Source organism: Fundulus heteroclitus, chromosome 17 (assembly GCF_011125445.2).
Source record: "Fundulus heteroclitus isolate FHET01 chromosome 17, MU-UCD_Fhet_4.1, whole genome shotgun sequence".
NCBI lineage: Eukaryota > Metazoa > Chordata > Actinopteri > Cyprinodontiformes > Fundulidae > Fundulus > Fundulus heteroclitus.
This window is the reverse complement of record NC_046377.1, coordinates 13548145-13575603: the sequence shown is the minus strand read 5'-3', so window position 1 is coordinate 13575603 and position 27459 is coordinate 13548145. Positions and strand designations below refer to the sequence as shown.

Here is a 27459-nt window from a genome sequence, read left to right as displayed (position 1 = left end):
TGACTTGTTCACCAGAAATCTTTTCTACAGCACGGCTGTTCTTCAGTCAGGTGTTTGCACAAAGGAAATGAGTCTTAGTCTGCCGTCAGTGTCATAATGACGATAGAAATATACTCCTGACACCTCCCTGTCAGCATTAAAGTGATAAATTTGGTTTGAATTGAGATAACTTAAATGTTTATGCGAAGCATCATTAAGCAGCTACTTTAACTGTGCTTTCAACACCAAAATGTTCCATAATCCATAAGGAGAAAGTTTAAGCAACAAGGTGGCAGCTTCAATCAAGTCCATTTTCTGGAGTGACGGTTGTCATACATCCATTATGTTTTATGGGTTTTGTTCTTAACTTATTTATGTTCCTGTGTATACATTTTATGATAGTGACTTTTGCATTTATGGCAGTTTTCTAATTTGTTTATTTCTTCTATTTTTAATCTTTGGGGTCCCAGCCTGATTAGCTCAGATGTTTTTTGTTGTTTTTTAAATCATACAATAAACATCCGAAAACACATCCCAGCACACAAAGCACTTTATTTAATGCATCAACCAACACTATCTTTCCTTAATACTGGGTTTAATATCAGTAATGAATCAAGAAATGGTCAAGACTCCCTTTATCCTTTCCCACATGAGTTACCATAATGTAGCAGCCAAAGACCCATGTTATTTAAAAAGTCTCATTAATGTGTGTTAATATGGTAAATGCACTCTCACCTTTTCTCCTTTGGTGCCACGCAAGCCTTTTGGACCCTGATGGAAAGAGATAAAAAAAAAAGAATCTAACAGTCTTTGAATAAATATTTGGGCTTCTTACAAAGAATTGATAAGTTTCTCACAATATGACCAAGAATTCCTTTGACCCCCGGAGTGCCCTTTTCACCCTGAAAAGAAAAGAAAAATTTGATGACGGATATCCCATAAATTAATAAGCATGTCAGGTTAAACTAGATAAACCCTTCTGCAGTAGCCAGTGAAAAAAGATGCGCTGGTGTGAAATCAGCTCACCTGTCTCCCTGGTGGACCGGGCAACCCTCTCGCTCCAGGAGGACCAGGGGTACCGTCACCCTGAAGAAAAATATGGTACGTTTGAGATGCTGTTTGGGTCTTTAGAGTTCTAGTTTGGAAATTCAAACTTTTCGCTGCATATCAAATTCACCGTCATTCGCCCTTTAAGCGTAAGAAAAGAATACGTATGATTTCTGCACTAGAACTGAAGACCGTGTTCATACCTTTTCTCCTTTGGCACCAGGTAATCCAGGAAGACCCTTGAAGGAGAATGTGGTGAATTTAGTTTTGTGTGGACAGTCAAGATTTAAAGGCGTATAAAGACTAAAATGTTCTTTTAAAAGTGGTGATTTTATGTGACAGCAGAATCTAGAACATATGTATGTACATAAGAAAGAAACCAGGACACCTTATGAAATGTTCACCTCTTTATAAAGAAATGCACCCATATAGATATTTAATCTTGTTTAAATAAAGTGATTTGATTGCCCTTAAGCAACAAAACTGAAGGCTGTTTTACACCTTAAATAAAAGATACAAATTTTCGTTGTAATAGATGAAAGGTTGGGATACCCTTACTGCTAATACCTGATGCAAGAAATGCATTTAGAGCTGCCCTTTGGGGCAATAACTTCAGTGAGAAGATTCTAGTAGCTATCTTCCAGTCTCTGACATCAATCTGAGGAAAGCTTGGCCCAGTCCTCGCTTTCAGCTGTGAGATATTTGAGCAGTTCGAGACGGTTATAGATCACGATCTCGGCTTTGACTCTGCCCAGGACTTAATGTCTGTTAGTCTTCAGCCAATCCTTGGTGGATTTACTGGTATGTTTGGGTCATTGTCATGTTGCAGAGTTCAGTAGGTGTTCAGTAACCGCAGGATTACAGACGGTGTCACATCTCCTTCAAGAAGTGTCTGATAAAGAGGAATTCATGATGGATTCTGTGATGGTGAGCTGGCCAGGTCCCAAACCATTACAGTTCCAGACCCATGCTTCATGGCTGGTGTGACGCCCTTTTCCCAGAAAGGTCTATTTGTTTCCTACTCGCAGACCTCTCACTGAAGTTAAGCTTGTACGTTCTCTTTTTGATTGTACAGGTCCTTTGTTCTGCTCATGGGACAACTTGCTTGGACAGAGTTAAAACCACAGTTAAATCCATGAAACCCCTCACTAAACTCTTCAACTGCTCCAATATTATCTCTGAAGGCCTTGAGGAGCTCTGTTTTCACCAGATAAGACATGTATGTTTATTTTTAACCATTTTAAGTGGGGGGAAATTTAGAGGTGTACCCAATTCCTAATCAGAAATTGTACTTTAGAAATAACTGTTTACAAATGTTTTTAAACATTATTCTCTTCAGTTTTAATTGGTTATATTAATTTATTGGTGATATTAAATGATATTAAATATCCAAACGTCCATAAATGTTATGTTGTTTAGGGTGTCCCTACATTTTTCTCATGACTACATGAAATAAAGTGTCTTCATACGTCAGGTCCTGGTGCACCTCTTGGTCCTGGGGGTCCAGATGATCCATTCTTTCCTCTTTTACCCCGTTCGCCCTACATAAACACACACAATGTAAATATTACCTGTATTTTTTTTTTTAAATAAAATGAACACAAAGGCCTTTTGGAACATTATATATGGATCCTTACATCTCTGCCCGGCTCTCCTGGATCCCCAGGAGGACCCTTAAGTCCCGGAGAACCCTGGATTCCTGCATTTCCACGAATACCTTGGATGCCCTGGGCACCCGGAGGTCCCGGTTCCCCGGGCTCACCCTGCGGTAACACGGCAAACCAATATGAGGCGCGGTAAAACATTGAGAAGAATTGAAAGCTTGGAAGACAAACACTCAGATAAGCACTCGGTCCATGTAATGTGATTATTCGGCTCTTTCGTCACATTTGAATAATTGCTTTCAGTCCAAGTCATTCTAGCAAATGAAAAGCTCCAGCAAAAGTTTAGACGTGAACGTGAGCCACAGGACCAATTAAATCCCCCAAATTAAAACTAAGCCAATTAAAATTAATGTTGTAGAAGACTGCATGGATTAATTGATTTTCCAAGAATTTCCAAGTAAGCTGTCACTTATTTGTTGCCGTCATGTTAGTTGCTTTTCTGCTTAATCAGGAGGGAAACTTCACCTTTTGTCCTGGAGGACCAGCTTGACCCTCTGGTCCTCTATGGCCAATGCCTGGCTCACCCTGAAAGCACAAAGCAGCTGGGTGAACATGCACGCAATACATATATTAGCTTACAATTTCTAACAAGCTTTACCTTTTGTCCCTTTTCACCAATTTCACCCTGAAAAGTGTAATAAAAACAGCAGAGTTAGAGAAATAAATTGAAGAATGACATGAAAATGAAGATTTTTTTTTTTTTTTTACATTAGCCAAATAAGCAAACTCAGAGGAATTTTCACATAAAAAAACAAGGGATGTCAGCATGTTTAACAAGGGGAATTATTAATGCCTGCTTTAATCTGTCTCAGAGTCATAGAGAAATAGAGCGGAGGGGACATCAAAGGCCTGGATTCAAATGGTGTTACTGACAGGCGAGACGGGAGAGACACTCTCCCTGAGCTCTGATGTCATTCACTGATGCCGTGTGGATCGGCAGCGGTGCAGCCATGATATTTTTATGAACTGGTGGCACATTTCACGCGGCAAATGTGGATCTTGCTTTATGCCCCATGGTGATGATTCAGGGTGATAATTTCCATGACTCAGTAAATTATAACATAGGATTACAGAGCTTTTCCAAAAATAATCACACCTTTTTTACATTTTATCATGTTACAACTACAAACCTGAGTGTTAATTATCTGGATTTTACAGGAAAGATCAAGACATCGTATTTCAGAATTAAATGAAGTGGATGGATAAGGAAACACAATTTTTGTATTTGTTTTCAACCCACTTTCATTTCATACTCTTAGTATCGCCATCACAACCAACTGACTCTAAAATAACTAATTAGTAAATAGAGTTAATTTATGAGTATTTATTTTCTATTTAGCTAAAACAGCTGAAGCTCTGGATGTGGCGTGTCTTTGAACATCTATTAATGGGTCTTGCCACAGATTCTTGAATTAAGGTCTGGACCCAACATTAATATGGTTTAATCTAAACCATTTCACTGTAGCTCTTACTATCACTGAAGTGAACCCAGGCACTCTCAGTCTTCAGCAGATTTTTGCCGCACATGGTGTTTTTTATGCATGCCAAAAAGTCCAGTTATGGATAATGTGAGTTTCTTCACAGAGGCTTTCTTCTTACCACTCGTCAGTGAATGCTTGTGAAGTGCATGACTAATAGTTGCCCTGTCCAGACCTGACTTCTGGATCTCTGCAGTTCTTCAAGAGTTACCATGTTTTTGCTCGGATGAATACCTGAGGCTTAGGAGGACAACTGTGTCTAGGTAGATTTGTGGTTGCTCCATTCCCCTTCTGTTTTTGGATGAAGGATTGAGCAGTAATCTGTTTGTTCACTAGTGTTCTCCAGCAAACCTCTGAGGCCTTCAAGGAACAGTTGAAGCTAAATTACACACAGATAAAATCTATGTACTTGTTAAGGCACCTTCTGAAGGCAGCTGGTTGCATAGGATTTTATTTAGTGGTATTAGGGTAAAGGAGGCTGACTGCATAATGCTCACCGCACCTTTCAGCTTCCAATTTGCTCCTTCATACTCATAGTTACGCTCCAGTTTGTATTGGTCCATCACACAAAATCCCAGTAAAATACATTGAAGTTTGTGGTAGAATCATGATAAAATTCAGATAGGGTTAAAGGGGTATGAATAATTTCACAAGGCACTGTATGTTTATGTTTGTGTGCTTATATAAATAAACTTTCTAAGAAAAACTGATAACACTAACCCTTAAAAGACAGTATGTCACTAACTTGGACCACCTCAGTGGCTGCAGAAAGGGTAGAGATGGCCCTTTAAATTGGCCTGGACTAAAATATCTTTACAGCCACCTGATGAGCTGTCATTTTTCTTTTACATAATGTCAATCAACACAACGTCCATATTGTCAGTAATCAGAAAATAGAAACGATGCTTTGGGGGAAAGGAGGCATAATCTGCAGGATCCAGCTGAACTCTGTGTCACATTAACGGTCGGCAACAACTATCAGGCAAATGACAAGACAGATCTGCACAACCAACAAAAAAGCAACAAAAAACAATTATTATACTAATTATTTCTAATACAAATCTTACCAGATTTATTTAATGATGTTTTAGGCTATCTGCCCGTCTTCGCATGCCCAAATTGCTGTGTGCACATTTCATCCCTGAATTCACACAATCATCTTTTCATATTCACATCATGAACAATAACAATTTAATACAAATTAATTTATGTTCATGAAAACAGCAGGGACATTTGTCGAAAATGTTGCTAAACCACAGAGCTAAAAATGTTACGATACATCTTTATGACAGCTCTGATGAGACATTTTCAAACACTCATCAGGGGTAGGTCTGTCACTTTAATTTTGTGCTTCAAAAGATCAGTTTCAAGTGATTCGACATGCAACTTCATTAAAATTTATTTCAGATTTTCTATAATGTACACATGCATACAGTCTTAAATATATTTCTTTTTGAAAAAGCCAAATAACTACTTGTCAGTAGTAATGATCAACCTAAAGCTATAGTTGGTAACCCTGTTCAGAAACATTTTTGGTTTTACTGGGTGAAACGGTCCTTCCACCCTGACAGTAGTCAATACATTAAGTATTCAGAAAAATTTGGTAAAAAAATCAGGTCTCTGTGAGAACTGCAAGACTGTAAAAACTTTGACCAATCCTGTCATTCGGCACGAATGGAAAGAACCAATCAGATGCCTTCATTTCTCATCCTACCCACACCACCTTCTGTCCCTCGAGTTTCAGGGGAATCGCCTTATCTTTTGGTTGTCCCACATGCCAATTATTCTGACGCGCTCACGTAATGCCAGTGTGTGCGTGCTCGTTCCTTATTCGTTTCTGCTTGCTGGCTGCGCATGCACACCTCTAGTGTTTATGTATCTGGTTAGCTTCTGTGTTAGCCGTTCACTGTAGCTCCGCTGCTCTCACTAAATATTTTGAACATGGTTGAAAGTCGCAAGAAGCGAACCGCGTATAAGTTTGTGAGAAGAAGAAGAAGAAGAAGAAGAAGAAGAAGAAAAAGGCCTTAGTAGAAAGACATAAGACCAAAGTGGATTTGGGAGATTTTTTTGACAGAGAATTTCTGCACGTTTCCATTTCAACATTATAGACATTTCCTGACTAAATTTTTTATTTATTTTTTTACCTACCTGGGTTTTCTTATCTTTATATTATAAAATCAAAAAACAATATGCTGCAAATGTTGGCTCCTGATCCAGCAGTGAGCTAAAGGGAACTGGTTTATTATTTGTATTTTCTTTGGACAAGTTAAATCAGCTTCACCTTTAAACCTGTAACGCTTAGATATGTCAAAGGGGTGATGAGTGTTTTAGGTTTTAACTCAACTTTTATCCAAAGTGTATATTTTAACAACACTAAGTCTAGATTATTTAAAACTAAAATAGTGTAAGTTTTCGGCTTGTGTGTAAAAGTTCACAAATTATTAGTTTCAGTACTTAGGAAAGTTTCAGGACAGCTGTGACTTTAATAAGACAGAGACAAGCGACTCCGTATCAATCCTCTGATTAATCCTTAAACAGTGCTATGATGTTTATCTTTCTGATGCACAAAGATATATCTCAGAAATTAGTGGATTTGTGTTTATATGTTATCTGTAAATTCAAGTTTTAAGTTGATTGAGACAATACAGTATATTCTTTACATGACCAACTCTCTGCTAAACAAATTGCCTTATCCACCTCTTAGTTGAGTTTAGATCTAATAATTTCGTTATGTTAGGCAGTGAAAATTATTTAGCTCATTCCTGTGCATGGAGTCATAACTCTGTGAAATATGTGTGCGATGTAAAATTACATAATCAATCTCAATCTAAATTCACGCAGGCAAATAAACCAGGTGGCATCAATTTACAGACCCATTTTATACCAAATAGAAGGAAAATGTTAGTTTTACCTATTTTTTTTCCTATAATGATTTGCATGTTTTTTCCCCTCCTGTCCATCTAATTCAAGCATATGTTGTTGTACAGTATATTTTCCAAATGTCATTTAAATTTCAGAGAAATCAGTGGTCACCTTTGGTCCCGGATTTCCGTTCTCCCCTGGCTGCCCCTGCCAAAGAAAAAAACATTAATCTCTATGAAATTCAAAGCATCTTTTAACACACAACATCTTAAGAAAAGTGCACGCATAATTTTTCTGACAAATAATTAAATTGATTTTCTGATAACTTTTGTGCAGATTCTGAAATTCAAAACGAAACAAGGATAAATTTTAGTTGGACTTAGGGAAAATTCCAAGAAAAGCACCGGACAATGTCAAGAAAAGTTTTTTGTTTGTTTGTTTGTTTGTTTTTGCTTGTGATCCTATAGCTAAAAGTTTAAATTGTGGTATTGATTATGATTAATCCAATTTTCTGACACTTTTTTTCTCCCTTCACATGGTGTCCTGACCAGTCTACATGAGTTTTATTCACCAAACATGTACATCAAGTGCGAATATGAAGGGGAACTTGAGTCTATACAACTGGCACCCAAATAGTAACAAAACTTTGTGTAGCTCTCATTAGTAACAATTTGGGAAATGAGAGAAATTACTCTTATCATTAATGAGCTTAATTACATCAACCAATTGTGCAACAAATTAGATAAGAGAGGTAACAAGGAGATGTTTTGCTGCAAAGCTTATTTAATAAACGTTTCACAGATGAAATGGTCGACTTTTGGTTTAGCAGCAAGTGCCGTTTGGATCATTAGTTTGAACACTATCCGGTCTCTTGCACTGGAATATACCGTTTTTGACCAGTGGTAGAAGAAGACGCTCAGAATGTTATCATACAGACCTCAAATTTCTTTTTAAGACAATGCTTCATAACATACTTCCTTCAGAGTCCTTCCTACACATGCAGTGTGGTGCAACAATACTGGTGTCCTTTTCTCTTTGTCACCATTTGTCCTGTTACAACCACAACTGAGCTAATCATTGAAGCCGAGTCCGCATGTGAGTCCTTCAGTCACAATATAAATACTGATGCTCTGTCAAAGCCTTAGAAAACTGGAGAAAATGATGGCAGAGTTAGGTTTTTAAACAGCATACTGAACTAAGAATGTCAATCGTAGAAGCAGCCAAGAGGCTCTTGGTAACTCTGGGGAAGCTGCAGAGATCCAAAGCTCAGGTGGGAGAATCCCTTTTTGGAAGAGTGGCAGGAAGAAAGTCATTGTGCAAAGAATGTCATATTAAATCCAGTGTAATGTTTGTAATGGTGCTTGAGTCAAATGAGACCAAAACTGAACACATCATCGGGCAAAACATGGTGGTCAGTCATTGTACCTTTTTGTTTACGCGTAGATAGAGATGCATTTGATTTTATAATTAAAAGGGGATGTTTTGTTTCTTGTTTTGGCTTTGGAGACCTTGAAACTTAAAGCTTCCCCCTGTTTCTTCTTTTCATGCTGTAATTGGTTGGTATGCCCTAACTGTAAAATAAATGTTTATTCCCTACTGAAATTACTTTTCCCCTTGTTTATTAGTTTATTTTGTGGTGCACCCAGTGTTCGACCGCTTCCTTTCTTTCAGGGGTCGTAATACTGAGCTCGAGCTATTTTGCTATGAAGAATGGGACAACATTTTAGTCTGTAGATGTGCAAAGCAGGAAAAGACAGACCCCAAAAGACTTGCATTTTTTAACTACAAGCACACTTTTCAATTTTTTATTTGTAAAAAAAAAATATCTTAAATAATTTACTTCTATTTAAACATTTTTATGTTAATTTATCAAATAAAATTCCAATAATACGACAAAATGTAACATTCTATTCAAACAGCCTATGAGGCTGGCTGTGCTACTTTTTGAACAACTTTTTGAACTGTAGTTTACTAGAGTTACTTCATCATGTTAGCAATAAAAATGAAATGCTAACATTAAGAACATTCTAAAATTGTCATAGATCAAGTTCTTTAGTAACAAAATAAAATACTTTTAAAAACAGTTTTCAGATATTTGTGGTTTTAGGATACTTTGGGGATTTACTTTTCTGTTCTTACCTTTAGAAAAAAGTACTGAGGAGGATAAGGGTATGGCTGTCCAGTTTCTTCACTGTAGCCCCTCTCCCTCTCCATCTCTGCCCTCTGCCTTTCCCACTCCTCCCTCTCCAAGTCTCTCTCTACTTCCTGCTCTGTCCTCTCCTCTTCCACCTCTTCCCCTCTCTCCATCTCATGTTCAGCCTCCCTCTCCTTCTCCAGCTCCTCTCTTTCCCTCTCCATTTCCTGCCTTTCCCTCTCTCTCTGCCTCTCCAATTCCTCTTCCTCCTCGTTTTCCCTCTCCCGATCTACATCTTCTTCCCAGTCATAGTCGCCACTCCTCTCCTCCTCCTCCTCCTCCTCGTAGACTGGATCAGGGTCCGTTTCTGGCTGTCCACTTGGTTCTGCTACCAATATTCCTTCAGTCAGATTGTCAGCACCAACCAGTATCTCTCTGTTCGCATCAATGTATATCTGTCTCTCTTCTCTTTCTGGTCTCTCCCTACTGGCATGTGCTTGAGCACTGAAATCATTGAGCTTTGGTCTCTAGAAAATCAAGTTTCATGACAGAAATCAGTGGATTTATTAATGAAAATAATTCAAAAACATGCCATATTTTTGTCTTGCACAGTGCTGAATGCACACTTACTCCCCAGCTGTTGTAACCCCGAGCTCCAGAGGACAGATGCTGGAATAAAAATAAGTGCAAAATCTCATACTTGCTCCACAATGACGAGGAAATTGCATTTTCATCTTTTGTTGTATGAATTTTTAAAGAAGGGATATAACAAGAAAAGGGAATTACTTTTTGAATTTCCTTAATCCGATTTCTTCCACCTGGAGTACCTGGCATAAACACCTGCAATGTAAAACGTCTTACTTAGGCCATTGCTGTTCTTGATTTATTAATAACTTTCATTTATTCTTAATTACTTTATACAAAAGCAGCTAAACTTACCATTGAGTCATGCCAAAAGGTATCTCTTTTCGCCCTGGCTTGAGGTGCAGGTGCCTGTAAAGTGCCCAAAACCTTTAATAAGTAACTTAATTCTGCTGTAATGTTGTATTGTCATGTGAAGAAAAAAAATCACTTCCTTTAACATTATTAAGAAATGTTTACATATGAATGCCTAATCCAGTTTTTTAATCTCTTGAAAAAAAGTGGTTTAATTGCACCCAATAAAAAGCAAGCTTGTTTTATTTTATATAGTAACAAATGTGTATTCTAACCGAGGACAAAGATAGGACACCCTACTCCTAATAGCTAGCGTTGTTCCCTTGGCCTAAATAATGTCAATTAGACACTTCATTTGGCTATCAACCAGTGTGACATTGGTCTATTTGGATCTTCCCAGTCCTCCCTTTCAGCTGCAAGATGTTTAAGGAGTTTCCAGTAGGTAGAGCATCTTTCAAATAACACAACAGCATCTCAATGGTATCAAATTCTGAGCTTTGATCAATTCTTAGCCAGTCCTTGATGAATTTACTGGTATATTTTGGATCACCTCACTTTGCAGGATACAGTTCTGCATCATCTTAATCTTCTTTTCTTTTTTTACAGGTAGTCTTAATTTTCCTCAAGCATACACAGTAGAATTGATTGTGGATTCTAGGGTGGTGAGCTGGCAAGGCCCTACAACTGTCTAATGTCCACAAAAGTTTCGACACCTATCCAGGAGCCTTTTCTTTTCAATTCTGGTGGCTCACACTTGAGCAACCTGCAGTTGGAGCGCTGCTGTTTTTAAAGGACACGGAGGTCCATCGTCCATCGTGTATTCTAAGTCAGAAGCAAATCAATGACCCTCCATCACTGTCCTGGGTCGTTAGAGTTGCTTGGTCACCTGAATGATGATGAGACTGCTGATGTAATCTCTCTAGAATGTGTTGGAGGACCGAACTGTAAACACTGGGGAATTGGAAGCGCAATCCTCCCTCTCTGTTTAGTGATGGCTTTTATCTTTTGACCAAGATGGCTTCTTTCACTCCTGTTTCAAATCACATGTTCTCCCTGTCCCTGATGCCCTGGACATCATGGTCATAAAAAGAATGCTCTTGGTTTTGAGATGCAAGTGGACAGTTGAATCTTGCCCCGAGCTGATGGCCCTCCTGTGCTGTGCCATGCGTCAATGTAGCTGTTGTTTAGTTTCTCCAATGTTGGAATCTGAGCAGTCCTTGCTGCATTGAACCGGAGACACAACACCGCTCAGCTGTGGTTTGGGTGCTCTGTCTTTGGGATGAGCCAGTTTCTGTCTGAGGGTGTTATTAGGTTTGAAATTTACCGGTATATTGTGTTTGGAGAAAATTCTCCCGAGTTTCTCAGAAACTCCTGACACCCATGGAATGACAAGGTTTTAGCATCTGTCTGTTTTCGCCTGTGTTCTGTTGTGCCATCAAGCCATGAGGAATAATTGGAATTGAGTTGTAAGCAAAGACATTTGAAACTTTTGCAGGGACCAAGGAATTGCCCAACTCAGCAGTGTGCCGTTACTATGAAGCCAAGCTACGGCAGACTTATCTCCTCTTTGCCTGTGAACACTCAAGGAGAGAGTCCGTGCTGGGGAGACAAGCTTCCATGCTTGTCCATGCTTCCAAGCTGCTTGGGACTCAAAAACTCATAAGCATCTGCAGGGTCGGCCAGGCTGAGTAAAGTCTGCTACTATCCAGCAGGAGTGCTGCTAACAGACATAGCTCCCGCTAGCTTATTCGAAACCATGCCATGCTGATTTAATTCGAGTGTGTTTTTACGGTTATAACAAACTTTATTTCCATAAGGGTTTTATACATTGATGGGATAATGATGTTTGTGTTTTCCGGTCCTCTCATTACGACTAAAATAGAGCTGAAGCTTTTTAAAATTAGCGCTGAATGTCCACTAGTATAATGCTATTAGCTTTATCTATTAGCTGTTATCATTCGGGCTATCACGTAACTTCAGTTTGTTTCAAACATAAGACTTGTTTTTGTTTCACTCCGCCGCCGCTCGGTAGTGCTATGAGCGTTATTACCTCATTAATATGGAGTATTAATGTCGATTTTGTATAACTTTAGGATTAACCCATTTAGCGACCGATCGCTACAGCGACCTCTAGCTTCCAGAGGAATAATCGCATTTATAAAATCAAGCATCCTAAAGTTAATGTTTTACTCAGCAAATCATTCTTTAAAATGTTATTTTATCAAATAATGTTTAACTCAGGATTTGCATTGTGAATGGGCTGAACACATACTAAATGTTGTTCCAAATTAGTTAAGCTAGTTTAACTCCATTCCATATTCTTTAAGATGAACTTTGGTTTTTTAACTCAGATCTGCAGTGAACCAGGATTCAGTGAATCATTCTGATGATAGTGATCAACCATTTTATTTGTCCTTTTGTTTTTGTTTTTTTGTACATAGTTCCTTAGCTTCTTTTTATCTTCATTTTGCATAGTAGTTTTAGTTAAGTTTCTCTAGCCTAGTAGAGAGGATTTGTTGATTGAAATATAGTGTTAATTCAGATAAACAGCATTATATAGTGATGTTCTCTGGATGTTCATTTTATTTATTTTTATTTATTTATTTATTTATAGTTAATAAATTCTTGAACTTGAAGATAAGTTGTCACTCATTTATTCTGTGTGCAGAGTTTGCTGTTAAAATAACGCCCATGCTCAGATCATTCCTTTGAACTATTGTCCCAATATCAGCTGTTGGGTAATACCTAACAGACGAGAGTTATTTATTAAACATTAAATAACTTAAAACAGTGTTTAATAGCACAACAGTTTGAGGCTGTGTTGTTTTTTTCTGCCAGCTTTGTTGATTGATTTGACAAAGGCCCATTTTGGGTAACGACAAGCTTGTAGGGATTTCCTGACGTGTTCTTTTTGTTTCTCCTCTGTGGCAGAGGGAATGTTGTCAGCCCAGTAATTCGGGGTTCTGATAACAGAGACTCTGTGCACCAGTAGGTGATGTGAAGCTAGGTGTTTTTCTGTCTGGCAAACTTCAATGTGGCCTTCCTGTTTTCCTTGAAGCTCTCCCATGAAGGTTAGACTGTAGGTAGATTGTAAAGGCATGCACTTTCACATCGACAGTAGCAAGAGCTTCTTGGAAGTCATGGGATGACATTTTGGGTTTTTTGGAAACTTCTTTTAAGATCTTAGGGTTTGCTTCCAGGATCACCTTGCTTAGATGTCCAGGCCTGAGGCCTCATATTTTGTTTGCCAAATAGAACCCAGCGTATGCAGACATTTTAAACACCTCATGCCCACAAGAAAACTCCAGATATATTAAACTGTGCATATGCATAGAAATACATTTCCTTTGCACATCGTGATCAGCATGATACTGAGTGGGCATGTGGATAATACTAGACTTCTTCCTTGATGTGCCTCAATTTATATATGGAAACTGTAATCATAATCATCTTTATCGTCATTGAAACTAAACATTCCAATGAACTTGGTTCTCTGCATTTAACCCATCCATTAGGAAGCAGTGGGCTGCCACTGTTTGCCACCTGGGAGCATTCTGGTCTTCCTCAGGGACCCAAACACCCTGCTCTAACCTATGGGCCACGTAAGTAGATGCTAGTAGGCCCAGCACATGTAATTATCCTGGCAGCATGAACAATAATAATGTCTTTTGCAGGAGCAAGAGGAACTTAAGTAAGTAATGTAAGTTAGAGATATACCTAAATGAGGCATGTAAAAGAAAAAAATAGCACCCTTTTTAAAAGACGATTCTGGACATGACGTTTGTCCTCCAATTCGAGAGTGTTTCCTTGATAAATCAATGGCTGGTTTGAAAATATTTAGAGTACTTTTACCCCCATTGTGGGTAATATACAGTGTCTTTCAAAAAAAAAAAATTAATATCATGTAAAGGTAATTTAATTTCCATAATTCTATTAAAAAAGTCAAACTTTCATGGATTATAGATTCAGGGCCCTCAGTTAAAATGATTTTAAGTTTTTGCAACGTGGCATCGAGGCAATCAGCCTGTGTCATTGCCTGGGAGTTATGGAACCCTTGACTTCCTTGATACTTGCTTTCAGCTCTTCTTTGTTGTTGGGTCTGGTGCCCCTCATTTCCCTTTTGAGGATACCCCTACATTCTCAATGGGGTTTAGGTCCAGCGAGTTGGCTGGCCAGTCAAGTATTGTGATGTCATGGGCATCAAACCAGGTTTTAGTGCTTCTGACAGTGTGGGGAGGGGCCAGGTCAGGTCCTGCCTCATTCAACTCTTTCTGGATTTATGCCAGATTCTTGAATCTTCTCTGAGAAACCGCTGGAGCCCACCATCATCTTTTTTGCTGGTGCATCTTCTCCTGCCACAGTTTGCCCTTCCACTAGACTTTACAATGATATGCACGAACACAGCACTCTGGATACAGGCTTACCCATGATATGAAGGGTATCAATGATGGTCTTCTGGCCAGTTAATGTGCAAAATCTTCCCCATATTGAACCGAACTTAGATAAATGAACCAAACTAAAGCAATTTAATGGCACCTGGGGAAACCTGTTTACCTGACTCCGCCAGATAGATTTGCTTTGCATATCCATCTGGAAACCTTCCGTTGAAGTAATTTTGGGAAGGGGCGAAAATACTGGTTAGCTGATTGGCCTATGTTGGTGATAGACGGGCCAAATAAACCAATCAGATCAACGAAGCATATGACGTACTCGTCAACATGCTTTGTCGTCGCTCTGTTACGAGCGACGACGAAAACACAACCACAAGCCAAGCTACTCTTGCTGCTGCAGGTAAAGGCTCGTTAGCTCAGCAAAGAAATGCTCTGTAATTCCGATAAAACTTGCTCGATAGCCACGCTAACGCTACTTTCATCGGCTGAAGCTGCCATGTTCTTTAGACTGAACTGTTGCGCTTCTCGTTGGGTCACACCTCAACCCGCCTCAAAGCCAACGCTGATTGGACGTTCGTTTGGTGAACGGCTCCAAATTTTCTTTAACGGAGAGTAGCCAGGCTGATCTGCGAGTGAAACCTTGAAAGCTTGCGAGATCAGGATGGTCTCACGAGGCTAGAAACCTGTGAAGGTGTTTTGAGTTTAGTAGATGATTAGTTTGTGACAGTTTAAAATATTCATGTCCTGCAAAATATGAGCTGATTCCTTCAAAGTATTCTAGTTTTGTGGATTCTGTTTTCATGGGGTTTTTGAGTTGGAAGCCCAAATTATGTAAAAATTAACAAATAAAAACTTGAAATTAGGGCATGGAGATAGGTTGATTTAATCGATTAATTGGGATTTACAACTTTTTAAGATGTAATTTTTGAAAAATCTGGATTTCATTTTGCCAGTGCAGTTATTGGACTTCCATGAAGAGAATAGCAAGCAATGCTGAATATATATTTTTAGGTCAATAACATTTTTAACCATAATACAAGGCACTTCAGTTTACTCATTTAGCTATTTTAAGTTAGTTTGAAGTTGTACAAGTCAAGAAAATCCTGTTCTGCTTGTTTTGTAATGCCACTAGCAGCAAACATTTTGATATATTTTCAGCTTTTCAATTGCAGGGCCTCCATCTTGTTTTACATTCATGTTTCACAGTTTGTACTTAGCTGCACGTTGAATTCAACTCCCAAACCAAATGCTTGACATAAAGCAAGTTTTTTAAAACAACTTCTTTAATTTCTTTTTGTGAAATGAAAAGGAGGAAAAAAATAGATTAACTGGATTAATTGAAGCAACACTATAGAAGCAAGTCACATAAAAAACAGCTGAAAAAGCCTCCTGGTAATCTATGGAATAATTTTTCTTTTCTAACCCAAAAAATACCTGCTAGACAGACAAGGTACAGCAACTAAGATGAACTTCAACAATATTTAACTTCACGCAAAAAGTGTAGTAATGTTTTTCTAATAAGTTTGAAAAAAGTGTTGATCTTTAAAAGCTATTAAAGTTTTTTTTTTGTTTAGCATCCCATCCGTTTATTTTCTATACCTACTTTTCCGTGCAGGGTCACGGGGTGGTGGGGGGTCAGGGGCCTATCTCCAGTTGGAAATGGGTTAGAGGCGGGGACGTTGGGTATATCCTGGACAGGTTGCAGTAAAGTTTAACAGTTTTTATCAAACTAAAAAAAAAATAATGCTTTTTATAAACTCCTGAATCATGATAATTCATTCATAATAGGCAAAGAGGAGAATGATTAGTGTAATGTGCAAAAGGACATTGGATGATCATTCTGGGGTGGAGAGGCATCAGATTGTTGGGGTGGGGTGTCCATCTTGCCCGGGGCAACAACAAGGTACGTAACGGCCCTGTTAAGTTGGAATAAATGTAGCGATGTACCAATTTACTCTTCTAAATAAGTACATATTTTAATTATATTCTTATAGAACAACATCAAAGGTCTTCGATTCATAATGAGTATCTATGTACCCAAATATGTTAGACAAACACTGCTTTTCAGAGGGTGCCACCATTTGCCATTTATTGTTTTAATGTGTATGTTTGTTTTTTATAATGATCAAAAAAGTAAAATTACAGACAGGCTTACAGTTTTAAACAGTTTTACTTAAACATCAAAGCACAGAGAGAGGTTAAATACATACAAAGTAATGACAAGACAGCTTTCACCAGTGGAAACAGTGCCAAATCTATCCACATAAGGGCTCAAAACACAATTGAAGTCTGAAAAAAAAGCATTTCTTTTACACATTTTGAAAATTAGAGAGGCGACATTCCTGTGTCAATAAATATAATTTCTGGATTAAGAAATATGAGCTGGAATTGCAAGATCATAGTAAAGAGGAAACTAAATTACTACAAGCCCTTTGAATAAATACATTTGGAGTTTAAGATGATCAAGACATTGAGGCTATGCTTGATTGATTGAATAAACAAAGTTTAATCTACTAAAATGTGGTATTTTTTTCATTTCTCCAAGAAAGACATTTGTATGGCGATAAATTTTGGAACATTATCTCGGTATGGAGAGGCGTCCCCGCTTGTGAAATGTTGTTCAGGCTCAGGAATCTTCACCAGAGAAACCCTTCACAGTTACGGACAGTGACTAGTAGTATTATAGTTTGTAGTCTCTGGCGAATTAAGAGATTTCCTGTTTAAAGACACGAGAAACAGAGAAAAGTATTAAAAGTAGGCCGAGATTTTGTTTAACTAAAGATATGAAACTATAGATAGGAAAGGTCTAAAAGTGCTGTCTTTTACATTTGTATCACTTAAGTGATACAAATGTAAAAGATTAGAATTCTAATCAAGCTTCAAAAGAATGAAATGCTTGCCTCTCAAAAATACAATCCTGTCCCATTCTATGGTAAAATTTAGTTGTTAAATGCATGGATATTTGCACTGTTTAAACTGGTGAAATATTTAGAACAACACATGATGGCCAGAACCTCACATGCCTTTTGAGTGGAATTAGTAACAAGCAAAATCATTTGAAGTTTGTCACATTTTGACATGTCAAACCCACAAACTTCAACATATATTAATTGGCATATACTGCATGTACAGTACAGACAATAACACAAAGTAGCACATAATTGTGAAGCGAAAAAAACAAATAGACTATTTTCAAAATTATTGACAAAAATTGGAATAGGGTGCTGTGCATTACTTTTCAGCCACTGTGATTTAGTGTTTTCTATAAACTATAGAAATATGTGCAGGTGAAATCACAGTTTTTGCCCAATCTTTGTAAAACAGCTTAAACTTAGTGAGGTACAATAGAAAACTATAGTTAACATGGATTTTAAAGTCTTGCTACAGATTCTCAGATTTAGATGACTAAGACATCTAAATCCGAAGCAGTCTTTGATTCTCTGGCTGCACTCAAGATACTGTCTTATAACCTAATCTTCTGAATGAAACGATCAGCTGCATTTATAAAGACCTTTAAATTACACACCAATGCACTATATATACCAAAATGTATACTGTAACTGCAAGAAGAAATTAGTTACACTGGATTTTATTTTGGGGTATCAGAATAAAGAGGCTTAATAGAAACAGGGAAGTATTTTGAATTTTCCTTCTTTTAATTTTGCACCTTCCTTTCACTTCACTGTCATGCACTACTTGTGTTGGTCTATTACAACAAAACACCAGTAAAATATATAGAGGTTAGTTGGTTGTAAAGTAAAAAATGTGAATGATTAAAGCAGCATAAGTACTTTGGGAAGGATTGGTTGAAATATAAGCCTATAAAAAGTAAATGTTACCTCATCTGGTGCTGCTGTTGCTACTGGAGGACTAGGCAGTGTCACCCCATCCTGGCGGTAAAAGCAGAACAAACTTAAGTTTGTACATTAGTACAGAAGTGAAGCACCATACTGAGTAAAAATGTTGCAATTACAAATGAAAAGGTCCGCACCATTCAAGCCCAAAAGGCAATTTAAGCAAATGCAAGTCACACCAAAATGTAATCGATCTTAATTTGCTCATTTTCCATCTCACCATCAAATTTTATCAAATTTCACAGGGGAGGTTTTTAATGTAATGTCTCTGAGAAACGGAGACTTAAATAGACAAGCCTTTTAATAGCTTTCTGCTTGGTAGAGGAACAATGAAACAGCGTGCTTTCCTCCTTACCTTATCTACATTATCCACAGCTGGAGAAGGAGGTGCTGTTGTCATAATCTAAGGAGAACAAAATCAAAGGGGTGCATTAGAAATATATTTTAGCTCCAAACCCTCCTGGGTATATAAAAAAAAATAAGATGTGACAGAGCATCATACTGTACCAGGCGGCTTTAGAGTTTTATAAGATACAGTGTCATATATCGATGACTGGGAAAGTCTGTGTCCCCAGTTTAAGTTGCGCCTTGAGTAAAAGTCTCAAATTCAGCTTACAGTCTCTGACCAAGACAACCATTTGTGCAATTATGTATCCAGACACATGCAAGCCGTTAAACTAGAGCAACAGTGCTACAGCTTATTGCAGAAGTATCCATACCACTTACACTTTCATTTTGTCATGTTGCTAACAGAAACTCTAGTGAGTTTATTGAGATTTTAGTCATACACCAACACAAGGTAGCACATTGAGCGCATCATTGCAAAACTGAGTACATTTATAACATCTAAAATTAGGCAGCATTAGGAAATTAGGAAACATTTTGGGAGAAGGTGCTCTTTTCAGATGAGGCCATTATGAACCATTTCCCCCTACATGGAAAACTAACAATGGACATCACCCTGAACACTGCAATGTCGCTCAGAAACATGGCGGTGGCAGCATCATGCTGAAGGGAGGCTTTTATTTTTGCATATACAAGGAAACTGGTCCGAGTTGATAGGAAGTTGGATGAACCTAAATGCAGGGAAATCCTAAACCAAAACCTGTTAGAGGTGGCGGGCAGAAATTTGTCATCCAGTGCGATGACGTCTATTAATTATAGACAGAGCTACTGGTTTAGGGTAGTTTAGATTAAATTGCAGTCATGTGTCAAAGGTTGTGTCAAAGTCCAGAGCTAAATGTGTGGCAAGCCTCAAAAATTTATCTTTATAGTTGCTCTTCGATCTGATTGAGCTTGAGCCATTTTAAAAAGAAGAGCAGGTAAAAGGTTTCCAGATGTGCAAAGCTGGTAGAGGTATATGCATAAACAGCTGCAGGTGTTATTGCAGTGAAATAAAACCATAAATCATTTTCCTTTTACTTATTTTTCACTACTTTCTGGTCTTTCACACATCATTCCAGTGACATGCGGAGAGATTTGTACCTGTAATGTTGATAAACGGAGAACAAAAAACGGGGTTTCAATCATTTGAGGAAACATTTCATAAGCTTTTGCACAGCCTCATTTTTGTTGACTGACCCTCTTGTGGGAAAACATTAAAAGAGTCCAACAACTTTCCAGAAAGCAAACTAACTTTCTGTGAATAACACTCAGGGGACATTCCTAAACTGCGTCAGAAGAAGAAAAAAACAGAATAATATATTCCTGTATAGGAGGTTCCAATGGAACAAAGTGGAAGGCTTTCATTTTATGGATGTGCCCTTGTGCACGCTGACCAAGCTAAAATAAGAAAGTACGTCATGCATAATATGTAGTTACCTGTGCTTTTGTTTCTCTGTCTGTGGCTAGAGGACGACTGGAAGTTTTAAACTGGTCAGGACTTTGTGTATATAACTGTTCCTCCTGCACAGATTAATACAACAACATGGTTATATCATTACGGTAGTGATTATTGTTTCAACAACACAATTGATGTTTTGTTTTTATCCACGGACTTGGAAATTTATCTATTCGGACTTCAAGCTGCATGCAAAAAAAAAAAGCACTGAGCATATTTTACATTAAAAATGAATCATAACATTTATACCCGGTCCAGCTGTCACAGATGAGAGCATTCTGTTTGAAGCTAATTTACCTCTCTCTTCTCTGTCCTCTCTGGAGAAACTGTGGGTTCATCTGTGAAAAGTTCTTCCTGTTTCAAAGAAGGGAAAAAAAAACCTTCTCTCATTACTTTTAAACATGCAAATCTGTGGTTTAAAAAAAAAAATACACTGCAGATGCAGTGAGCTGCAATGACAAACTAATTCATCCTCAATTATTAAATTCAGGTAGAGGGCGTGTCATTAATCAACACTTTTCAGTGTTCTTGTGGGTATATATATATATATATATATATATATATATATATATATATATATATATATATATATATATATATATATATATATATATATATAGTTCCCAGAGATAACTGGAGGAAAATAAAATCTCTCTATAGCTTCTGTGCTGTGAATCTGTAAGATAACCCACGCCATTGACGTCACATTTAAGGGTAAGTTTGCAACTGAGCAAGAGGTAGTAATTTAGTGCATAATTTGCCTACCTCGTATTCATAACTGTATTCTTCACCATCATAAAACTCCTCTGTGTCTTCTTCTTTTTCTTGCTCATACTCATTACTCATCTTAAGAGGCAAAAAAAATCACAATTAATAAAAGTTAGTAAAATCAGAGCAACATTTACATCATCTTTGTGACTGAGAAGAACAAAGCCAAGAAATTACAAAGCAACCCCCTGATTAAATAGTCAAGACTATAATTAGAAGCACATAGATCTTAAAACAAATACATGCTCCACGTTACATAAGCATCATTCATACAACAACTGGTTAATTGAGGTTGTTACAGTTAGAATGTGTTAATATTTAATCATTAATTCATTAAAATTTAGTAAAGGAGCTGTTATTTTTCTTGTCAAGTTATATTAAAGTCATGTTAGAATTATTAGGGAGTCTGTTTAAAGTTTAGAAGGGGGGAGGGGAGTGTTAGTTGATCTTAGGGGTGTAACGATTTATTCAGCTCATGTGAGTGGACGATCCATGTTATTATTAGCTATACTAGAACAAGAAGAGATGACACTAAAACTAGTTTTGGGAATAAAAGCCCACTTTTATTTTATCTTTTTACCAAGTATAGCATCCTAAGGGATATAAGGCCATGAAGCCCATCCTATCATTAGCGTTATTTACAGCTAGCCCGCCGCAGTGTACGGTAATATTTTCTTATTACTTAAAAGCAATTACTTCTTTTTTTTCTCCATTGCATAACCAAAATGCTGCCACATAAACTATTGAATTTAAGAATTACGAACATTCTCAGTGCTCATGTAGCCAAACAACAAGTCTTTATTGGTGGGCTCCTTTCACACTGCAGGAAAACTCAACTATTTCCTGTCTTTACTTCAAAATTTTAGTCTTAAACCTAAACACAACACGGTGTAAAGCTTGAAGAGTACGGCTCATAATAGCTGTTAGATTTATTTTACCAGACAAAGGCTGAATCCCATTTCCACCTTGCCTCTTGTTAGTCCTTGACCCTATTTTTCTAAGGGGTAAGGCACCCAAATAGTTTGTTTTGTACGAGGCACGGCTTTCTAGCTGGGAGACACTAAGGGGAAGATGCACAGGATTAATTGTTGGTGCTAAACATTTGCAAAGTAGGCAGATCTGTTCTTGAAATCACTTCATCAAAAAAAAAAAACTGTCTCCCCTGAAAAGTTGGCCATTTTTTTATAAGGCCTTATGCATAGATTTAGGGCTGCACAAGAGAAAATGGCTCTACAACCCCAATGAGTGAAGATATTTGCATAATGCAGATTATGCTGCAAATTAGCTAAAGTCTTGTGTTAATTTTGGTGTAGGGGAAAAACAAATCATGCTGGCTTGGCAGAAAACTGGACAGGAATGTCAGAGTAAGTAGAATTAATCCTCTCCTCCAGCTTAAAATTTCAGCAATTTATATAATAATAATAATAATAATAATAATAATAATAATAATAATAATAATAATAATAATAATATGCGTATTTATTAATTTAGTCAAATCGTTTTAAGCAGGATGTGGCAAACAACACAGTCGGCCCCAAGAAGTGGAAATCAAAGATCCCTTTTTTTTGTTAAGTGGAAATTCAGGATGTAACTTTGCACAAGTGGCGTTATTCTGACATATACAGTATGTTTCAGACAAAATATTACTTTTGGGATCTGATACATTTTAACATCAATAAATGTTTGTCATCTCGAAATTAACCTTGTAAATTGATGCACCGTCCTACTGATTTACAACCAAGCAGCTTAATTAGTTTATATTTTCTTAACAGCAAATTACCACTCTCATAAATGTGGGGCATGACTTAACTATGGTTAATAAGCATGCAAAACAGAAAATATGTTTCTCAATCTAACATGTTATCTACCAAACCAATTATAAGATGCAATTTGACACTAATGAATTTTAAATGATGTCACTTTAATTATTTAAACAAGCAAAGGAAAATGGAAGAACAGTATGTATGTTTCCAAAACTGCTTGCATCATGAGAGAGCCGTGTCGTTTTAAAAATAACTATTTCAAAGCGTAATTATCTCAAGAGATAATGAGACCAATTACAGCAAACAAGCTCAAAGTCATATTTTAATATTAAATATAAGCAATTGTCATCTCAAAATATTTCTGAGAAAGCTCAAGATAATTAAATATTTAAAGTACTGAATAAATAAGATAAAATTCTCACTTTAAAATAAGATAAAACTTATGTTAAAACAACCTTGCGATCTCATTTCAAGTCTTGTATCTATAGAACTTGAAAAACTGTATATTTTTGCATGTCAAAAATTTTAACCACTAACCTGAATTAAGTGTAACCCTGGGGAATAGAATTCAGCCAAAGTCATGCTTATCGTAACTCTGCTAGACTTCACATCGTGGTGTTTTGATTATCAGATTTCATTACACCCCTAAGTTCTTGGTTTTTTGTTCAGTTTAAGTGAAAAGTGAAGTTCAGTTTCCCGGTTTAGTTTGACCCCCTTTAAGGACATTTACCAGGCGTTGTCTCTGCCTCTTATGTCGTCCTTTATTTCCTTTGCCCTGGTTAAGAAGTCAACAGTCAGAGAGAGAAAAAGGTAAAAGTTCCTCATGCTTCAGATGTTGGCAAAACTACGGTGGATAAGTTAAAAGGTGATATTAAGGGCAGATAAGAAGTTAATGATTATCAAGATAAATGCAAAAATATTAAAGATGTAATCAAACAGTTTTACAGCTATTTATTTGAACCACACCACAGGCTTCATGTTTTAGCTCACTGATGATATTCCTATTCACTTACAGTATGTAGTGGAATTAAAACATCAAAATAAAGTCAGTTGATGCAAAATATTTGAAATTAAATTCCACTTTTAAATTTTTTTTGAGGCCGACTGATGCTTAGCCATTGATCGCCGTAAAACTCAAAGTGCCCTGAGATGTTGTAAAGTGAAGTCCTGAAGTCGATAGGGTTACATAGTGGCGTAGAGGAAAAAATATATATAATTATGCTAACAGACAATTACATTTTTCTTCATCTCATTAATGCATCAACTCACATTCACCTCTGCAATAACGCCTTTATTAAGCTCCAGACGGCGAGATGTCAAGATTGTGTCTTAAATAGTTTATTTGAATACATTTACAAAATTCTCATCATTAATTCTTTGCGTGGGGAGAACTAAAACATGAAAGGCAAGTGTGGTCCATTAAATATGGGCATCAATTTAAACTGGCTGGATAGTATTATGTGCTTTATGTATATTTAAAGTCTGTTAATGAGAAAGCTATGGCAGCTTTACTTTCCCATGTTCCCTGTTCTTCTTCTTGGGTGAAGAGTTCTTCTTCAGTGGGTCGTTCTGAGTGAGGAGAACAGTCTCCAGCACAGTTTCAGGCAACCCTGAGACTGTCTAAAGACAAATTTGCAAAACATTTTAAGATTTTGGGCAGACGAGAACAGAAATGACAGATAAAACAGTGATTAGCATAAAAGGTTATGTTTTTTTAATTAAAGTACATTTAGCTTTTATTTTAAATGTTTAACATGTTAGAAGTAGATTTAAAAATATGTTTTTATAGTATTTTATAGATAGTTGCTTAATTAAACTACATTAACTTTGTATTTATAGATACAAATGAAACAAGAACCAATCGCAGCATTGAACATTATTACATTAGAATTATATCAATGTCAAAAACTGAAGAAAATATAATGAGATTCCTCCTAATGCTCCTACCTCCTGAACATTGGTATAGTTCAAAGTAGAATTGACCAGAGTCTGATTCAATTTGAGTGAAGGCACTTTGTCCACATCCAAGTCTTCTTCCCCTGTCCCCTTGGATCCTTTTAATTTGGTCTCAGTACGGTTGAGTTTCTTCTCTCCGTCTACTGTAGTCATGGTCCATAACGTCGGACCCTCCAGTGTTTCAGGCAACGGATTCTTCAGGGAAAAGGGAAAATTAAAGATGGTTACAATGTATGCAATTATGGAGCTAAAAAGGGGTTTGTCGTACTGGTATCAGTTTAGAAAAGGAATAGGTACCTGAATATATTATCAAACAGGAAAGTAAACTGGGGAACAAAACTCCTCTAACTCAGAGACCACTAACAGACCATTTCAATTCAATTATATATATATATATATATATATATATATATATATATATATATATATATATATATAGTGTCATTTCACAACACATGTCATCTCAAGGCACTTTACAAAGTCAAATTCAATCAAATCATACAGATTGGTCAAGAAGTTTCATATCTAAGGGAACCCAGTAAATTGCATCAAGTCTTGACAAGCAGCATTCACTCCTCCTGAAAGAGCGTAGAGCCACAGTGGACAGTCGTCTGCATTGTCCGTGGCTTTGCAGCAATCCCTCATACTGAGCATGCATAAAGTGACAGTGGAGAGGAAAACTCCCCTTTAACAGGAAAAAAAACCTCCAGCAGAACCAGGCTCAGTGAGAAGTCGCGCCTTGGCCTTCCTTCCTCTAGTTGATGAAGTGTTGCGAGAGGAAATGCAGAGAGCTCAGCAAAAGTGAGTGCATCCCATCTATCAGCAGCGTCAACAAGGTGACTTCTACCACCTCGTGGCAAACAGACTCGACTTTTGGGATACTTTCAGCAGTGAACTTTGACACAGGATGTTGTTTTCACATTTATTCCCTGATAAACAGGAGTGTATACGCATCTGAAAATAGAACTTTATTCTAATTTAGGTGTTGCATAGTGCAAATATGTGCTTTGTACGTGTGTATTATGCTTCTAGTGTACATTTATTGACTGATTAAAATCAAAAGCTAACCTAAGTATAGGACACACATATGCTGCTTTGCTGCGCTTACGCACCGCGTTGAGTCCAGTGTGTTTCCTCCTTAAGAGCGAAGTGCTCTGTTAGGAAGATACGGGGTAATCAGATCTCTGATATATGATGGAGCTTGATTATTAAAGGCTTTATACGTGAGAAGAAGAATGTTAAATTCTATTCTTGATTTAACAGGAAGTCAATGAAGGGAAGCTAAAACTGGAGAAATATAATTCCTCTTGTTGATTTTCATCAGAACTCTTGCTGCAGCACTTTTTGGATCAGCTGAAGACTTTGAACTGCATTTTGTGGACTTCCTGATAGCAAATAATTACAATAGTCCAGCCTTGAAGTAACAGTAATAGTTATTCCCACCTTTGGGGGACATTCTGAGTTTGTTGTGTATTTTACTCCAATTGAAGAACATCCAACTAACAACGCAAGAATTCCTGCTGTATTTGACCATATTTACAATTAGAGAGATGTAGCACTGTTTTACCATTTGATTCCAATTCATTTACTTTTCCTCCATCTGGCTGTTTGTCTGGAAAGATCACGTTGAGCCGAATAGACTTTTATATCCACATCAGACAGCAGAGCATGGGAAGAGCTCAACTGAACCAACTCAGAGAAGGAAGGTGGCTATAGGAGAAGCATTTGGCAATTATATCTATTTCTATCTATTTTTAGTCTGTGAGTTTAAAAAAAAAGTTTAGAAGTTTGGGAACTGCAAATCTACAATTTTTCAAACTGCAGGAGATGAAAGAAACAAAAGTTTGCTCCCCCTACCTTTAAAAATGGGAGAGTTATTGCTCTACCTACTCCATTGTTTAGGCGCTTATGTCCTGGATCATTACATTTAACACAATTGGTTAAATGGCTGAGACATGGTACCAATCCCCACACTTGGGAATGGATAAAGCCATTATTGAGCTTCAAGAACAGAAATTCCCAAGCCTCAACCTTACCAATAAATTCACCAACTATTCTTAAAAGCCGGGTCTGTGGTTAAAATAAGTAAAGAAATAAATGAATGCCACAAATTCTGCCAAGAAGAGTGATCAAATATCCAAGCAGAATTATTTCAGAACCTTGTTCACGGCAACAAAACGCTTGTGGTCAATGTGCAACATACCATGGGTCAATTAACCAAATCTTAGTGGAAGTGTATTTATTTGTTTAAACCTCTTTCTATTTAAGTTTGGATCTGGTTCTTGTTTTGATAAATCACTGAAATTGTTTGTTTCCATCTTTCTACCCTGGGAAAGGAAGGGTTCAAATCCACAAAGAATATCATGCGCATGACCTTAATCAGTCGGCATTCATTTCTAAAAAGAGCAGCAAGTTTTTTTTTACTTCTTTTATAAAGGAAATCAACAAACTGTCATTGCTTAATTGTTGCTTAAAAGATTACTTACAGCCGACAAAGAATCACGAAGTGGGCCCTCAAAATCTCTGTCCTCAACGTCCAATTCTGACAGAGGCTGGCTGGTGAGGTCGAATTTCAAAGAACTCTGAAACACAACCGTAACGATCTTTTTGTTCACCAAGTTGTTGAGTGATCTGATTAGTAAAACATAATTCTTTAGCATGAAATGTAAAGAGAGCAAAAGACTATAAAACTGAAGAGTCACAGGAAGGATGGTCTGTTTGCATCTCATTTTCTTTACCACCTTAACATAGTTTAGACAAAATGTTTTATTGTTTATATTGCATTTC

The 27459-nt window shown here is 37.2% G+C and overlaps 1 protein-coding gene across 7 annotated transcripts in view; it reads right to left on the bottom strand.

The window, feature by feature from the left end:
- The window catches only part of col7a1l (collagen type VII alpha 1-like), a 94809-nt gene that overhangs the window by 15646 nt on the left and 51704 nt on the right, over positions 1 to 27459 (bottom strand). For 4 of the 7 annotated variants that reach the window (XM_036148854.1, XM_036148853.1, XM_036148856.1 and 1 more), the window contains 22 exons: positions 27159 to 27254; positions 24664 to 24867; positions 24229 to 24336; positions 23447 to 23491; positions 20951 to 21031; positions 20483 to 20539; positions 20167 to 20250; positions 18701 to 18748; positions 18331 to 18381; positions 10104 to 10157; positions 9951 to 10004; positions 9795 to 9833; positions 9170 to 9691; positions 7202 to 7237; positions 3289 to 3315; positions 3156 to 3215; positions 2664 to 2789; positions 2496 to 2567; positions 1230 to 1265; positions 1006 to 1065; positions 837 to 881; positions 715 to 750 (listed from right to left, as the gene is read on the bottom strand). In XM_036148854.1, the coding sequence (XP_036004747.1) occupies positions 715 to 750; positions 837 to 881; positions 1006 to 1065; positions 1230 to 1265; positions 2496 to 2567; positions 2664 to 2789; positions 3156 to 3215; positions 3289 to 3315; positions 7202 to 7237; positions 9170 to 9691; positions 9795 to 9833; positions 9951 to 10004; positions 10104 to 10157; positions 18331 to 18381; positions 18701 to 18748; positions 20167 to 20250; positions 20483 to 20539; positions 20951 to 21031; positions 23447 to 23491; positions 24229 to 24336; positions 24664 to 24867; positions 27159 to 27254 (1941 nt within the window). The remainder of the gene's footprint in view (positions 1 to 714; positions 751 to 836; positions 882 to 1005; positions 1066 to 1229; positions 1266 to 2495; positions 2568 to 2663; positions 2790 to 3155; positions 3216 to 3288; positions 3316 to 7201; positions 7238 to 9169; positions 9692 to 9794; positions 9834 to 9950; positions 10005 to 10103; positions 10158 to 18330; positions 18382 to 18700; positions 18749 to 20166; positions 20251 to 20482; positions 20540 to 20950; positions 21032 to 23446; positions 23492 to 24228; positions 24337 to 24663; positions 24868 to 27158; positions 27255 to 27459) is intronic. The other 3 variants (XM_036148858.1, XM_036148857.1, XM_036148859.1) reach the window with 3 other exon arrangements.